Below are 17,560 nucleotides of genomic sequence, written 5' to 3' on the forward strand. Positions count from 1 at the left end.
CCTCATGAGTAACAGGGTGCGCATGGCCAGCCGGGTCAGGAAGTTCTAAAAAGGCCCCTGAAGGCCTTTGGCTTTCCTCACATGCCACCTCTCTTTCCTTGCAGACACATGGATGGAAAGAACGAAACACAGCTTAGAGAGTTTATCTTCTTGGGCTTCTCCAGCCTCTCAAGCGGCCATGCCTACCTCTTCTTGATTTTCCTCGCTGCCTACGTGGCCACCATGATGGGCAACCTCATGCTATTAATCCTGGTCCTAATGGATTCCCGTCTCCACAGCCCTATGTATTTGTTCCTCAGCCACCTGTCCTGCTTGGATATTTGTGTTTCTTCCGTTGTCGTGCCCAGGATCCTGGCCAACCTCCTACGCCAGAAACACACCATCTCTTACAACCAGTGCCTGGCCCAGACATTCTTCCTGATCGGGTTTGCTGGGTGTGAGCCTGCCCTGCTGGCTGTCATGGCCTACGACCGCTATGCTGCCATTTGCCGGCCTCTGTACTACTCCCACCTCATGAGTAACAGGGTGTGCATCCAGCTCGCTGTGGCCACTTGGGTCTGGGGCTTCCTAGATGCAGCTGTCCATGTCACTCTGGCGTCCACATTGTCCTTCTGTGGAGTCAACCAGATTCCCCACATATTTTGTGACATCCCCCCACTCTTGAAAATCACCTGCAGTGATACACGTGTCAACGAACTGGCCAATCACATCACAAGCATCTTTGTGGGGCTCGGTCCCTTCCTCTTCATCATCCTGTCATATTTCTACATCCTGGACTCCATTCTGCGGATTCGCTCCAATACCAGCCGACACAAAGCTTTCTCCACCTGTGCCTCCCACATCACTGTGGTCACCCTCTGTGTTGGAAATGGATTCCTGAACTACAACAGACCAAGTACTGGCTACTCTCTGGAGACAGACACCTTCATCGCCACAATGTTTTGCATAGTCACCCCTATGCTCAACCCCCTCATCTACAGCCTCCGCAACCAGGAGGTGAAGGCAGCTCTGAGGAAGGTTCTCCACTGTCAGAGGGCCGTTTAAGTGTTATTTTTGATGGTATATTCCATCACTGGCGTATGCGCATTGAGTTGATGCGTGGGAGTTCCTGAGGGAGGAGTTAGTAAAGGCACAGTCTCAAATAATCCCAATGAGAGTAAAAAACAAAAATAAAGAAGTCTTCCAAAAAAAGCTGATATGGCTACATAAAAGGAACTGGTTCCGTTGTCATAGAGCAGTACGACAATGGAACCAGTTACCTAGGGAGGCTGTGGGCTCTCCCACACTTGAGGCCTTCAAGAGGCAGCTGGACAACCATCTGCCAGGGATGCTTTAGGGTGGATTCCTGCATTGAGCAGGGGGTTGGACTTGATGGCCTTGGAGGCCCCTTCCAACTCTGCTATTCTATGATTCTATGAAATTAAAAGAAAAAGGCCTCGTCAAGTAGCCCTGACTTGTAGGGAAGGTATTACGAAAGCAAAAGCTCAGAATGTTCAGATGCTAAGTGTAATGGAATAGGGCTTTTACATCTATATTCAAACCAAGGGAGAGAAGATGGCAGGCTCAGAGCTCAATAAGGATGTGAAAAGTTAACTGTTGTCAAAGCGCAGGCAGAAATGCTCAGCTCCTCTTTGGCCTCCATCTTCTTCCAAAAGGGAGACTGTATCTTCAGAAAAGTAGCATAATGTATGAGGGTTCAGGATTGAAGTCAAGTTTGATAAGGCATTTGTTAAGAAATGAATTCAGGTCTTCAGGGCCAGATGTCACTATCCCAGGGTTCTTAAGGATCTTTCTGGTGTATTCGCAGAACCTTTGTCTATCATCTTTGAAAATTTTGAAAACAGACGAGGTGCCATGAGACAAGAGACAAGCAAATGTTGCCCAATCTTCTGATGATGGACAAAATATTTACATTGAAAACACAGACCTAGCAGTCTAACTTCAATACTGAGGATCTAGGACAGATGATGAAGGAATCATTTGTAAGCATTTTGATAACAATTCTGTGCCTAGTTATGAGCAGGCATGGATTGGTCAAGAATAAATCCTGCCAGAATAATCCCATATCTTTGATCAGGTTCATAGAATCATAGAATCACAGAATAGCAGAGTTGGAAGGGGCCTACAAGGCCATCGAGTCCAACTCCCTGCTCAATGCAGGAATCCACCCTAAAGCATCCCTGACAGATGGTTGTCCAGCTGCCTCTTGAAGGCCTCTAGTGTGGGAGAGCCCACTACCTCCCTAGGTCACTGGTTCCATTGTCGTACTGCTCTAACAGTCAGGGAGTTTTTCCTGATGTCCAGCCGGAATCTGGCTTCCTTTAACTTGAGCCTGTTATTCCGTGTCCTGCACTCTGTGAGGATTGAGAAGAGATCCTGGCCCTCCTCTGTGTGACAACCTTTTCAGTATTTGAAGAGTGCTATCATGTCTCCCCTCAATCTTCTCTTCTCCAGGCTAAACACGCCCAGTTCTTTCAGTCTCTCTTCACAGGGCTTTGTTTCCAGACCCCTGATCATCCTGGTTGCCCTCCTCTGAACACGCTCCAGCTTGTCTGCGTCCTTCTTGAATTGTGGACCCCAGAACTGGACGCAATACTCTAGATGAGGCCTAACCAGGGCCGAATAGAGAGGAACCAGGACCTCACATGATTCGGAAGCTAGACTTCTATTAATGCAGCCCAAAATAGCATTGGCCTTTCTTGCAGCCATATCGCACTGTTGGCTCCTATTCAGCTTGCGATCTACAACAATTCCAAGATCCTTCTCATTTGTAGTGTTACTGAGCCAAGTATCCCCCATCTTGTAACTGTGCCTTTGGTTTCTATTTCCCAAATGTAGAACTTGGCATTTATCCCTATTAAATTTCATCCTGTTGTTTTCAGCCCAGCACTCCAGCCTATCAAGATCACTTTGAAGTTTGTTTCTGTCTTCCAGGGTATTAGCTATCCCACCCAATTTTGTGTCATCTGCAAATTTGATCAGCGTTCCCTGCACCTCCTCGTCCAAATCATTAATAAAAATGTTGAAGAGCACTGGGCCCAGGACTGAGTTTAGTGTTATGAGTTTAGTGGATTATAGGAATGATACAGACATGATTTAACTTGATTTCCTGACTGTTAGAGCAGTGCGACAGTGGAATCAGCTACCTAGGGAGGTTGTGGGCTCTCCCACACTAGAGGCATTCAAGAGGCAGCTGGACAACCATCTGTCAGGGATGCTTTAGGGTGGATTCCTGCATTGAGCAGGGGGTTGGACTCGATGGCCTTGTAGGCCCCTTCCAACTCTGCTATTCTATGATTCTATGATTTCAGCAAAGCCCTTGCTGAGGTCCCACATAATATTATCAACCGGGGGGGATCCGCACGTCGCTCCCAGAGCGCTTCTATGCGGTCCCAGTGCACCCGAAAACTATAGTGTGACTTCCCTGTAAAAGAAACGAAGAGCTGTCCATGCTGCCGCCGCAGCCGCCGCAGAGGAGAGCTCGGCAAAAGAAGGTGGGTTGGAGAGCTTCTTCCGCTTTTCACCCCGCCTTCTTTTGCCGAGCTCTCCTCGCCGGCAGTATGGACGGCTCTTCGTCGTTTCTTTTACAGGGAAGTCACACTATAGTTTTCGGGATGCACTGGGACCGCATAGAAGCGCTCTGGGAGCGACGTGCGGATCCCCCCCTGATTAAGTGTGGACTAGATGATCGTACTGTCAGGTACATTCAGAGCTGGTTGGAAAAGCATACTCAGAAAGCGCTCATCAATGGTTCCTCATTCAGTTAGAGGGAGGTTTTGAGTCGAATGCTACAGGGCTTGGTCCTGGGCCTGGCATAGGACAACATTTTTATCAATGATTTTGTTCTGACTTTATACTGTTAGTTTTACCCTACCCAGTGCCTGTTTACCCTACCCTGTGCCTGTTTGCATTCTCTTCCCCTCCTTATTGTTTTATTATGATTTTATTAGAATGTAAGCCTATGCGGCAGGGTCTTGCTATTTACTGTTTTACTCTGTACAGCACCATGTACATTGATGATGCTATATAAATAAATAAATAAATAAATAAATAATAATAATAATAATAATGACTTAGATAAAAGGATGGTGGGGGATTGTTATTAAATTTTGGGGATGTTACAAAACTGGGAGGTAGCGAATACCTTGGAACACAGGAACAAAATTCAAAATGACCCCAAATCCTTGTCCTCAGAGGACAAAGCTGCTGAGTTAACAGATCTGGGGGAGGGCTCAGTAACAGAAGCATTTCATGAGATTCTCATTCCTTAGGATCTAGTTCTCCAACGAGGCCCAGGGACCATCTCCCGTGTGTCCAGAGAAATTCACAGTGCACACACGAAAAAATGTTTGTTTGCATTAATAGAACCATATTTATTTATTTATTTATTTATTACATTTTTATACCGCCCAATAGCCGAAGCTCTCTGGGCGGTTCACAAAATTTCCTAGGTCGCATGAGTCCACCGTATTCTGCAGTAGTCTGACCTCATCTGGAGTACTGTGAACAGTTCTGAGTGCTGCACTTCAATATAAACAAATTGGGATGGGGTCAAAGGAGAGTAATGAAGATGTTTGGGGTATGGATAGCAAGTCCCATGAGAAAAGGTTGAAGGAACTGGGTATGTTGAGCCTTCAGAAGACCAGAGTGGGGGCATGAGAGCACTATTCAAATCCCTGGAAGGCCATCACATAGATTCTACGATTGGGTGTCTGTTCTAGCCAGTTAGACAGAATAAAACCCACACATTCAATGATGATCGGTCATAAGTGTCATGTTTCCCAAAACTTCCCGCTCATTGGGAGACAATAAAGAGGTCTGCCACTTAAACCACAAAGCTTTATTCAGGCAATAAACATCTCTTCCCAAATGAAGAGAGTCCAACCTCTAGGGACTTTCCTCAAGGCAAAACTATGCAAACTAAACAAGACAATGGTCCTTTCAAGAAGAACAGACTGCAACCAGCGAAGCTCACCAAACTCCTTTGCATGGCCTGGGACTCAGGTAGCCGGAGGAGCGCACGTGCGCCTTTCCTCACGGTTGTTCCTCTTCTACGCAGCCTCAGGCGCAATAAGATGAGTCTCGGTGAGTGACTCAGATGAGCCTGTGGAGGAGCCGTGATGCTCTGGAAAAGGCGCCAGATTGATGCGTCGTTTTCTCTGCTGCTGCCGCCACTCCACTAAGCAGGCTCAAGGCACCATTTTGGAGGTCAGAATTTCTCCGGACGGCTGGACCAGGAATCCGGGATTCTTACTCAGGTGGTCTGGACATTTCAGAACCTCCTGGAAATCAGGACATTCTCGGTTTTCCGGGGCGTATGGCAACCCTACTCAGGAGAGGAACTCTTGAGTTATGTCCCCTGCCTGCCCCATCCCACTATCGTGGAAAGAACTGTGGCAACTGCTTCCCAAGATCACAAATGCAGCCTCAAAGGGAAGGAAAGGGGGGTGTTCCAGTGGATGGGGAGGGGAGGGGAGGGGAGGGAGGGGAGGGGAGGGGAGAGGCCTTGATAGGAGAAATTCTACGGCTTTGCCAGCATCAGCCCAATCCTTGCCAATATGCTTTCTTTAGGTACACGCAAAGGTCCATCTAGAGGGAAATTATGTAACAGGAGGCTGGGGAGGTGAAAATTGCCTCCAGGGTTCCTCCTGCCCTGCTAGCAGCTGCTCAGCATGGCACTGGATACTTGGAAGCCCCTGAGATCAGAAGTTTCCGGAGGCGGAGGCGGACGCCATGGCGGGTAAGGTTTCTCCTTAAAGGCTCCCGATCGGGGGATCTGAAAAGCTAATTATCTCATTTTAAAAGGCATGGGTCGTTAATGAAAATGAAGGAAGATGATTATGATTGTTAAGAGAGGGTGAAAATCCTGTTTTTCGGAAGCAGACTCAGAATAAGGAGGAGGAAAGCAGCTCGTTCTCTGGCTGTAAACAGACGGAAGGAGGGGGGAGCAAGAAAACGAAACTAACTTTGGAATGTTAGAGCTCTCCTGTCTTCTAGTCTGATAAAGTGGTGATTTATATACTCCTAATCTGAGAGAAAGGTTTAATTGGCAGTAAATTCACCCTTTAAAAAGCACCGAAGAAGAAAGTGTTTATCTGCGTAGGAAGAGAGACGGTGTGGACTGTAAACGGGACATTGACTGAGAGTTAAAAATAGATCCATGTCGAACGTTAGAAAATTGAAAAAAAAAACAAAAAACGGGGAAGGCTTCCTGGCAAAGAGTTCATCCTTCTAATCATAATTTGGCCCTTCTTGAGAAAGTGTCTGTAGAAAAAGACTCACAAAGTAGTGGAAGCGAAAGTAACGGATTTGTCGAGATGGCGGAGGGATCTGGTACGGTGCCAATTTCAACTGCATTGGAAGAATTGAAGAAGCTGATTCTGGACAGCACTGCAACATTGAGCAAGAAGATGGATGTTAATGAAAAAAACGCAGCAGCAAGGATGGGGGTGCTTGCAGATAAGGTCGCGCAGAATGACAGAGATATAAAGAAGCTGGATGTGGAAGTAAAAGCACTTGTGAAAAAACAGGATGTCTTTGAAAAAAGTTGTGAGGTGAAATTTCAAGGTCAAGATCTAAAGTTGATCCAGCTTGAAGATCAGGATCGTCGTTGTAATGTACAAATTAAACAATTTGTTGAAGAACCAGCAGAGGAGTTGAGAAAAATAGTTTTGAAGTGGTTCAATGATATGATGCCAGATTTGGATAATATATATGAAAAGGGAGTATTTTGAAAACAGTAATAGGAATTCTAGATTGCTTGCCAGACTCACACAAAAAGAAAAAGCCAGGAATGGGATAGGGATTTTGAAGGATAAACAAGGGAAGTATTGTCATACAATGAAGGATAAAGTTAAGATTTTTCAGGAGTTTTATCAAGAATTGTATAAGGGAAAGGATACTCAAAAACAAAAGTTGGAAGATTATATAGAAAAGTATATAAAGAAGAGAATAAAAATAGAGCATAAAGAGTTAATGGAAAAGGTAATAACTCAAGGAGAAGTAGAAGAAGTAATTGAGAATTTGAAGCCGGGTAAATCACCAGGGGTAGATGGTCTAGGTCCAGATGGTCTAGGTTTTTAAAAGAATTTTAGTACCAAAATTATTGAATTTGTATAATTCCATATTGGAAGGGGAAAGAACACCAGAATCATGGGAACATTCATTAATAATTTTAATACCAAAACCAGATAAAGATTTGACTGTCCCTGATTCATATAGACCTATTTCATTAATAAACCAAGATGCTAAGATTTTTTCAACTATTTTAGCAAGGTGGTTGAATAAATTTATAGAGGAATATATAGGGGAGGACCAATGTGGATTTGTAGTAGGTAGACAGATGTCTAATTTAGTGGGAAGAGTATTAAATGTAATACAGGTGATAAATAAGTCTAGGGTTAAAGCGGGAATTCTGGCACTGGATATTTTTAAGGCTTTTGATTGTTTGAGCTGGCAAGCTTTAAAGATGGTTTTAAATAAAATGGGGTTTGGAAATAAATTTAAAGCTATAATAGAACAGTTATACTCTCAAAATACAGCCGTAGTGGTAGTGAATGATGGTGTGACAGATAAGATACGACTCGCCAGAGGGACAAGGCAAGGATGTCCGCTCTCACCAGTCCTATTTGTAATGGTAATGGAATTATTGGCGAATGCAATACGAGAAGATGAGGAGATTGAAGGAATAGGTTGTAGGAAAGAAATTAAATTGAATATATTTGCAGATGACACGTTGTTGACGATAAAAAATCCAATAGAGAAGATGGAGAGAATTAAACAGCAACTGAGAGAATTTGAGGATATCACGGGGTTAAGAATAAATTGTTCTAAATCAGAAATGATGTTGTTTAATTATACTAAAAAGGAAGAGAAGGATTGGGAAGAAAAGGGAAGAGAATTGAGAGTTAAGAATCAGATTAGATATTTGGGAATAAAAATTATGCAGAAGTTAGAGAGTTTAGAGAAAGAGAATTTAAATGTGTTAAAAAAGAGATTTTAGCAAAATTGGAGAAATATAAAAGGTTAAATTTATCTTGGTTTGGAAGAATAGCATTAATAAAAATGAAGATTTTAGCAAAGATTAATTTTGTGTTTAGGATGCTACCAATAAAAATTTCAGAATTAGAGTTAAAAAGTTGGCAAAGGATTATAAATAATTATTGTAATGGTAATAAGAAAGCGAGGGTAAATAAAAGTAAATGGTATTTGAGCCCAAAAAAGGGAGGATTGGGTCTCCCGAATATTAAATTATACTATGTAGCTAATAGATTAAGACATATTGTGGAGGCAATTATAGGATTAGGGGAATTAGATTGGATGGAAGATAAAACTACAAGTAATATAGAGACTAATTTGGAGAATGTATTTTTTATGGAAGGGAAAAAAAATGGGTGGAAAGTATAAATAACCCGCTTCTGAGGTCTCACTGGGAAATTTGGAGTAAATATAAAGGGGAGCTGCTTCCAAGCAGCTCTCCTTTGACACCGGTAATAATGTTGAAGAATTTCCCGGAGGAATTAAAGAGTAGATTAAGTAAAGTTTTAATAGAAAAAAATAAAATGAAATTAAGGGAATGGTTAAGAGGAATGAACATAAGAGAGGATATGGAAGAAGTTCTTAAGGATAAAAAATTAACTTGTTTAAATTATAGGCAATTAGAACAGTGGACTAAAAAGTGGGTAAGAGATAATGGAGATTGTAGCGAATTAACGAAGTTTGAGGAATTAATAGTTAAGAAAGAAAATGAAAGGGAGAAAAGAACAGTGTTAAAAGGGTTGATGAGTGAAATATATAGAATATTGGTGGAGAAAGGGACGGTGGATAATTCGGGTAAAATGGTTTGGGAGACAGATTTGAAGGTACAAATAGGACAACAGGGTTGGGAGGGATTATGGAAACAAAGAGCGTTGAGAAATATGTCAGTAAGAATAAAAGAGAATTATTTTAAAATAGTATGGAGGTGGTACCTAACTCCGGTTAGATTGAATAAGATAAACAATCAGCAATCAGGAAATTGTTGGAGAGGTTGTGGGGTTAAAGGAACGTATTTGCATATGTGGTGGGAATGTAACTATGTTCAGAAATTGTGGAAGATGGTGTTTTTGGAGATTGAAGAAATTGTGGAAATGAAAATAGAACGAACACCAAAAGTTGCATTGCTGTCACTATTTGAAGAAGATTTTAAATGTAAAAAGGAAATTAAGGAACTGATAACGAATTTGTTGACTGCAGCAAGATTGATTGTAGCTAGGAACTGGAAGATTCAAGGGGAATATTCTATTGAAGAATGGTATAAAGAAGTATGGGATATAGCTATTAATGATAAATTGACAAGTAATATTAAATGGAGAAGAGGTATAGCTAAATCAAATGATTTTGAAGGAATTTGGAAACAGTTCCTAATATTTGTGTTTTCTAAAGGAAGTGGGAAACCACCAGCAGAAGAAAGTATGAGATTCTGGAATCAGGAATGAGATCCCGGGTGGGGGGGTGCACTTCTATGTTAATTTTGATTATGTTATTAAGATAAGATATTTTGTATTCAATATTGAACATTATGTAGTATGTTGTTGTTGTTTTTCTTTATGAAAGGATGTAATGTGTATGTTTAAGTATTGTAGAAAAATAAAAATATATTTTTAAAAAAAAGAGATCAGAAGTTTCCTTCTAGGAGTAGCACAATCCTGCCCTCTCTCTCCCAGTGGTACCAAGCTTAGGGACAAGTCCATCAGCACTTTGGATTGTTGTTACCTCTCTGGGGGAATCAGATCACACTTTTACTGTGTGTTTTATTCTGGAGCCTGATCTACTCAGGGCCCAGTCAAAATAGATATTATTACTAGGGCTGTGCTCCGCTTCTCTTTGGGTTGGAGAAGCAATAGCGAGGCGGCCTGATTCGGGTCTGGAAAAGACAGAGGTGAAGAGAGTCGGGGAGGGGGCTGCGGATCGAGGCGAAGAGGATCACCTCGCTCCGGACGCAGGTAAGTGGGGGGGGGGGACTCATCAGGCACTGCCGCCGCCGCTGCAGACCCTGCGGCAATGGCGATGGAGCCAGATAAGGGGGCAGGGAGGAGGGAGGCTTACCTGTGTCCATCACAGTCCATCGCGGGCTTCAATTGAGGCCCTGGTTGAAGCTGGAAGTGAAGGCTGAGGCCTCTTCTGGCTTCAGGCCAGGGCCTCAATTGAAGCCCACGATAGCGACGGACGCAGGTAAGGGGGCGGGGGGGGGGTTGGCCTACCCGGCGCCGCCAGCACCACCGTCCATGCGGTGGCGGCGGCAGCGGCGGAGCCAAGTAAGGGGGCAGGGAGGAGGGAGGCTTGCCTGTGTCTGTCGCGGTCTGTTGCAGGATTCAGTTGACGCCCCAGTTGAAGCCGGAAGTGAAGGCCGAGGCCTCTTCCAGCTTCAAGCCAGGGCCTCAATTGAAGCCCGCGACGACAGACACAGGTAAGGGGGTGGGGGAGTTGGCTTACCTGGCACCGCCGTCCATGAGGCGATGGCAGCGGAGCCGGATCTCGCTCCGCAGAGCCGAGCGGGGATGGGCGGATTGGCCCAAAGAGGATCGGCTCCGATCCAGAAGTTCCGGATCGCACCACGAAGTGGATCAGGGAGTCCGTGCACAGCCCTAATTATTACCAAGATGAAACTAGACCACTTGTGGAAGGAATAACAGTTTATTGATAGATAATGGATGCAAAAAAAAAAAAAAAAACATGCTAAGGAAACTCACACAACTCTTCAGCCTCAAAGTTGAACTGTGCATTTGGTTTCTATTTCCTAGATGTAGAACTTGGCATTTATCCCTATTAAATTTCATTTTATTGTTTTCAGCCCAGCACTCCAGCCTATCAAGATCACTTTGAAGGTTGTTTCTGTCTTGCAGGGTATTAGCTATCCCACCCAATTTTGTGTTGTCTGCAAATTTGATCAGCGTTCCCTGCACCTCCTCGTCCAAATCATTAATAAAAATGTTGAAGAGCCCTGGGCCCAGGACTGATCCCTGCGGTACCCCACTTGTTGCCTCTCCCCAGTTTGAGAAGGTTCCATTGATAAGCACTCTTTGAGTCCGATTCTGTAGCCAACTGTGAATCCACCTAATAGTTGTTCCATCTAGCCCACTTTTAGCTAGTTTGTTAATCGGAATGTCATGTGGTACTTTGTCAAAAGCTTTGCTGAAGTCAAGATATATGTCGTCCACAGCATTCCCACAGTCCACAAGGGAGGTTACCTGATCAAAAAATGAGATCAAATTAGTCTGACAGGATTTGTTCCTGACAAATCCATGTTGGCTTCTAGCAATCACTGCATTGATTTCAGACTTCTTTATAATCTGCTCCAGAATTTTCCCAGGGATGGATGTCAGACTGCATTTTTATACTGCCCAATAGCTGAAGCTCCCAAGGCAGTTCAGAAAAACTAAAACCATTCAAACCCTTAGGCCTCAGCCCAATCTTTTATACCATTTCCCAATATTTAGAACAAGCAGAAAACATTGCAGGCAGGTAATGATTTACCTCTCTCTATGACTAAGAAGTGCCAACATTGGGGCCAGGCTATCTGAAGGAACACCTCTTCCCATATGAATAGTAGTAGTAATAATAATAATAATAATAATAATAATAATAATAATAATAATAATAATAATAATAATAATTTGTTACCCGTCTCTCCCTCTGGATCGAGGCGGAGTACAACACAAATAAAAACACAATAAAATACTGCTTGGAAACTAAGGTCATCCTCAGGGGTCCTTCTCCGCGAGCCCCTGCCAAAGGAAGTGAGGCAGGTGGCTACCAGGAGGAGGGCCTTTTCTGCTGTGGCACCCCGGCTGTGGAATGAGCACCCTAAGGAGGTTCTGAAAGGATATAGTGTAGATGCCAGGTGAAGACCTTTTTATATTCTCAACATTGTAATAGTCTATAAATTCAATTTTAATTTTGCTGTTTTAATTTTGTTTTTTAAATCTGTATTTCTGCACTGCTGCTGGTTTTATCCTGTTTGTGCTTTTATATTGTATTGTATATCATGCTTTTATACTGTTTGTTATATACTTTGAATGGTTTTAGTTTTTGTGAACCGCCCAGGGAGTTTCGGCTATTGGGCGGTATAAAAATGCAATAAATAAATAAACAAACAAACATTCTATCCTGGGGGGGGGGGACTCTTCATCTTCTTAGTGAGATAAAACATTAAAGCAAACAGAGGAAATTAGGAGGTTGCATAAACGTTGGCATGAGGATCACACCTTTATCAGCATTAGACAGCTAGCAATCGTTGCTATGTGGACTGGTGCTGGCTTGGTAGCGATCTCTCTCTATGAGAAGCCTACAGAAGATGGCCTGTTTTAAGACACAGGAAAACTGCCCTTTATTTTATACTAAACTGCCCTATATACATTTAATAAACAGCATATCCACGAAGTCACGGGGAGTCGGAGGTGAAGAACAAGGACAATGTGAAGGCCACATCTTCTGCTCACTAACCAACTCGCTACACTGCGCAATTGCCTTGCCGCGACATTCAGGGACTTTTGTCGGGGTGGTAGTGGTGGGGCAGACCTCTGTCAACTGTCATTTGCAGCCCTCCCTTTCGCCCCCCCCCCCACTGCTTCTTCCATCTTTTTCCTTATGACAGAAAATCAAATAAGAAAGAAAAGTCAAAACAGCATCATTGACAGGTGGCATTAAGAGTCCTTCATTTCTAAGCAGCCCCAGACAGCTCTCGGGGTATGGCTTGCGTACGCTGGACCCTTCTTCTGCAGTGCTCCATTGTGCTGGCTAGAAATCCCCCTGTGAGGAACTGTTTTCTGTGAGTTTCTCCCATCTCCATCTTACTCCCTCTTGGTTTCCTCTGCAGTTGGATCCCCAGGGTTCCCCATGCTCGGTAAAACATCCTCCCCTCCAGGCACTGCTGTCCTCACTCAACAAGAGTGACTTGCTCGTAGGCACTGGAGATGAAATGTTGGAGTGTGACACATATTTGTGGTTGCCCCATTTGGGGGGATATGCCAGGCTCTGGCATCCTGTAAGTTCTAACTTAAGTTGTATCTCCATCCTGGAGGTACCCCTCACCCACACTGTCTGGCAGAGAAGAACATCCTCTTTCCAGGGTGACCCAGACCTGAATGCCTCCATCTCCCAGCAGGAGGAGAAGGAATCCAGCCATCGCAAGCGTGAGTAGCTTTGTGGTCAGAAGACTAGAACCATTCTTGATTTTCCTGGGCAGGGGATATGCTCAAAATCCTGCCTGTGATCGCCCCCAGCCCACGATGAGAGTTGCTACAGGCTTTCCAAAGGCAACATTTGCAGTCCTCTTCTGAACTTGGCATCCAAGTTGTGATTGCAGATGCAGAACCAGCTCCCCATGGGCTGGAAGCCAACAGAGGCAGGCATTTCTAAAGCTTGCCCCACAATTAACTCATGGCCAGATGGACTCAAGACAAAAATGTTAAAACTACCAAAGGTTTAGTTGGCATCAAGGCAGGATGCTGACTTAAGCAGTGCTAAGTAAAAAAATCTATAGGGAAAAAACAAGAGACTTCTCTGGAAAAGATCTCTAGAGAAACTCTGGAGCAAGAAGCTGTCTTATACTGAACCAGGTCACTGGAGACTCAGCCCTCGTATTGGCTGCAGCTTTTCAGGGTCTCAAACGTGGGGCAGAGCAGTTTAAGTGGAGATGCTCAGGACTGAAACCGGAGCTTCTGTTGCAAAGTCCCCTAAACGTTTACATGGAAAGCCCTTATCCACAAGACCTCACTGATCTAGACACACATAATTAGTCCTCCAAAGGGAGAACAGTGTAAACATGGGCAAGACCAGAAACAAACCAAAATGCAAGCTCAGGGAGGTATGGACGGCCCTGCTGCAAAACACAAAAACTGTAAAGCGACTCGCAGTTACAAACGATGTGAAAATATGAAAAGCCACCATGCCAACTTCCTAGAAGGCAGGCAAAGATGAAGTCCCTTTTTTCTTCTCTCACATTTTAAAAATGCTGAAATGAATGTCATGGTTTGATTTTGTCTGACCCCACCCCTTATTAGAACATAAGAAGAGCCCGGATGCTGGATCAGACCAAGGGTCCATCTAGTCCAGCACTCGGTTCACGTAGTGGCCAACCAGCCGTTGACCAGGGAGCAAAAAAGCAGGACATGGTGCAACAGCACCCTCCCACCCATGTGCCCCAGCAAGAACATGGGTGTACACAGGCTTACTGCCTCAAATACTGGAGATAGCACACAACTATCAGGGCTAGTAGCCATTGATAGCCTTCTCCTCCAGGTATTGATCCAACCCCCTTTTAAAGCCATCCAAATCACTACATCCTGTGGTAGTGAGTTCCATAATTTAACTATGCGCTGTGTGGAGAAGTCCTTCCTTTTATTTGTCCTGAGTCTCCCACCAATCAGCTCATTCTATTGCATTTAGTCAGTTCATAAGGTAATGAATACATTTCATAAATCAAATCAAATCAAATCAAATCAAATCAAATGAAAAGGTTTGTGCATCCTCTTAAGACCTAGCTATTGACATGGTGTTTGTCACACAGTTTCCCCCTGAATAGCTGATATTTTTAAAAAAATAAATAGCTAACATGAGCGCCCCTGAGCTGGATCAGGGCCAGGGCATGGGAAAAGAGAGGCCTTGATCAGACTTCACCCCCTCCCCCCTCCCCACGCCCAAGCCAGCTATTTATTTTTTAAACGTCAAATTCTTCAGTCCAAATTCCATGACAAATGTCACATTTGACCCTGAATTTTTATTAGCCAAATCTCTACTTATTTTCTATGCATCTCTAGCCTAATGACAGGATGGAAGTCCTTGACAACTGCTGCCGACGTTGGGAGGAGAACGACAGCGGCGTGCAGCGCACCTGCCTGCGTCTCTCTTCCCCAATCCCCTGCAATTAATAGTTCCTGGCTTGTAAGTGGAGAATGCAACCTTGGGACATCGATGCAATGGACCTGCAGCCCCAAACCATAATCGATGCTTTTCATTGCTGCTGATTCATGGTGACGAAGATCACAGTCCTGCTGTTGGTCCTGCCACTGGGATACCGTCAGAAGGCTCGGTTTTGTTCTTTTCCTTGCGTCTTCTCTGCACCAAGGTTGGTCTAGCCCTCTTTTCTGCATGGCAACAGCCACAAGGCTCCGGGGTTCATCCCTACCCTACCTCTGAAGCCCGTGCTGAATCCAGTGTGCAAAATGTGTTACCTCTTCATGTTTCTCTCCTTCCAAGCGAATTCTGCCTTCCCAACGGGAGCCAGGAATTGGACACAGCTAAGGGAATTTGTCTTTCTGGGTTTCTCTGGCATTCTGCACGGCCAGACCTACCTCTCCTTTGTATACGTAGCCATTTACTTGGTCACTGTAACAGGGAATATTGTGATATTCGCACTGATCCAACTGGATTCCCGCCTTCACAGCCCCATGTACTTTTTCCTCTGCCATTTGTCTTGCTTAGATATTTGCCTCTCTTCAGTCACGGTTCCTAAGATCCTGGTGAACCTCCTATCTCAGCAACACACCATCACCTACAACCAATGCATGGCTCAGATGTTCTTTCTGATGTCTTTCACGGGGACGGAGGCTGCACTGCTGGCCGTCATGGCCTACGACCGCTATGCAGCCATCTGCAAGCCTTTGTACTACTCCCGCCTCATGAACACCAAGGTGTGTATCCGGCTGGCGACTGCCGCTTGGCTCTGGGGCTTCCTCGATTCAGCTGTCCACACTGCTCTGAACTCCAACTTGTACTTCTGCAGAGACAACCAGATTCCACACATTTTCTGCGACGTCCTCCCTTTGTTGAACATTGCCTGTGGTGATACACATGTCAATACGATGGCAGCTCACATAGCGAGCATTTTTGTGGGGCTCAGCCCCTTTCTGGTAATCGTCCTTTCATACATCTACATCCTGTCCTCCATCTTGAGGATTCGATCCAACACTGGCAGACAGAAAGCTTTTTCCACTTGTGCCTCCCACATGTTCGTGGTCACCATTTACTTTGGAAACGGACTAGTTAACTACAACCGGCCAAGGTCAGGCTACTCCCTGGGGACAGACACCCTGGTCTCCACGATGTATTGTATAGTCCCCCCAATGCTCAATCCCCTGATCTACACCCTCCGCAACAAGGAGGTGATGGGAGCCCTGAGGAAGGCTCTGCAAAGTCAGAAGAAGCCCTCACGCAGACGTCCGTGGCAGATGTGAAACATTTGAGGTACTCAGAGATATCTGCCATGATTCTTCCCCTCCAAAGATGGCTCCAGATTTGGGTGTGTCCTAGACAAGAGACCTTCCATGGATTTCCTCTCCCTTCATACATACACAAATTTGATAGTGCCACTGCCACCCATGTGAACTCCAAAATACCAGCACAGCACAGCTGTACCATAGAATCACAGAATCGTAGAGTTGGAAGGGACCTACAAGGCCATCGAGTCCAACCCCCTGCTCAATGCAGGAATCCACCCTAAAGCATCCCTGACAGATGGTATGCTTTAACACCAGAATGAAACAACAGAATGAAATTTAATAGGGATAAATGCCAAGTTCTACATCTAGGAAATAGAAACCAAATGCACAGTTACAAGATGGGGGATACTTGGCTCAGCAATACTATGAAAGAGAAGGATCTTGGAATTGTTGTAGATCGCAAGCTGAATAGGAGCCAACAGTGCGATGTGGCTGCAAGAAAGGCAAATGCTATTTTGGGCTGCATTAATAGAAGTATAGCTTCCAAATCGTGTGAGGTCCTGGTTCCTCTCTATTCGGCCCTGGTTAGGCCTCATCTAGAGTATTGCGTCCAGTTCTGGGCTCCACAATTCAAGAAGGACGCAGACAAGCTGGAGCGTGTTCAGAGGAGGGCAACCAGGATGATCAGGGGTCTGGAAACAAAGCCCTATGAAGACAGACTGAAAGAACTGGGCATGTTTAGCCTGGAGAAGAGAAGATGGAGGGGAGACATGAGAGCACTCTTCAAATCCTTAAAAGTTTGTATCCATTTCTGGTGCTTCTCGAGGTGAAGCTGGCTGGCCTCCGGAGTGCCCAGAACTGATGCTGCCCCCCTGCATGAGGCTTTGCTCACAATTCAGCTTTGGAATGGCAGACAACATCTCTCCCCCCCCCCCCAAAAAATGGTGCCTTTTGTTTTCTCTTTCTAAATGCTGACGGAGGGGAGTGAGACAATGGCAAGACATTGACGCTGATGGTTTATTTTCCAGAACAATCCATGATGGGTTAGCGTATTGTCTGTGGGATGTGTCACACACACACACACACACACACACACACACACACACACACATGGTAGGTTATTTCCACCCAAAGAAGCCACCCTGCATACCCATGGTCTGTAGTAAGGGATATTTTACATAGGGCAGGTTAGCATGCTGTCTGGTGTGCCAGTGTGGATTACGGGGATCGCCCACAGAGCTGCTCAGCGAGAGGAACAAAAATACTTCTGCTGTTGCTCTGCTCCTCTTAAGCGATTTCTGTTTCCACTGCAAAGGAAGCTGGCGGGGGGGGGGGGTACCTGCTCAGGTAGGGGGTGGGGG

General features: G+C 44.8%; 2 protein-coding genes across 2 annotated transcripts; both read left to right on the forward strand.

The window, feature by feature from the left end:
* Window positions 1-108: 108 nt before the first annotated feature.
* Window positions 109-1,044, forward strand: LOC134403938 (olfactory receptor 5V1-like). Its single transcript, XM_063134481.1, has one exon. It carries the CDS (start codon window positions 109-111, stop codon window positions 1,042-1,044), a length of 936 nt encoding a protein of 311 aa, XP_062990551.1.
* A 5,273-nt stretch (window positions 1,045-6,317) lies between these two features.
* LOC134403939 (olfactory receptor 5V1-like) lies at window positions 6,318-16,214 on the forward strand. The gene is made up of 3 exons (XM_063134482.1): window positions 6,318-6,506; window positions 13,088-13,172; window positions 15,238-16,214. Exons 1-3 carry the CDS (start codon window positions 6,318-6,320, stop codon window positions 16,212-16,214), a joined length of 1,251 nt encoding a protein of 416 aa, XP_062990552.1.
* Window positions 16,215-17,560: the final 1,346 nt, after the last annotated feature.

This window comes from Elgaria multicarinata, chromosome 9 (assembly GCF_023053635.1).
Source record: "Elgaria multicarinata webbii isolate HBS135686 ecotype San Diego chromosome 9, rElgMul1.1.pri, whole genome shotgun sequence".
Taxonomy (NCBI): domain Eukaryota; kingdom Metazoa; phylum Chordata; class Lepidosauria; order Squamata; family Anguidae; genus Elgaria; species Elgaria multicarinata.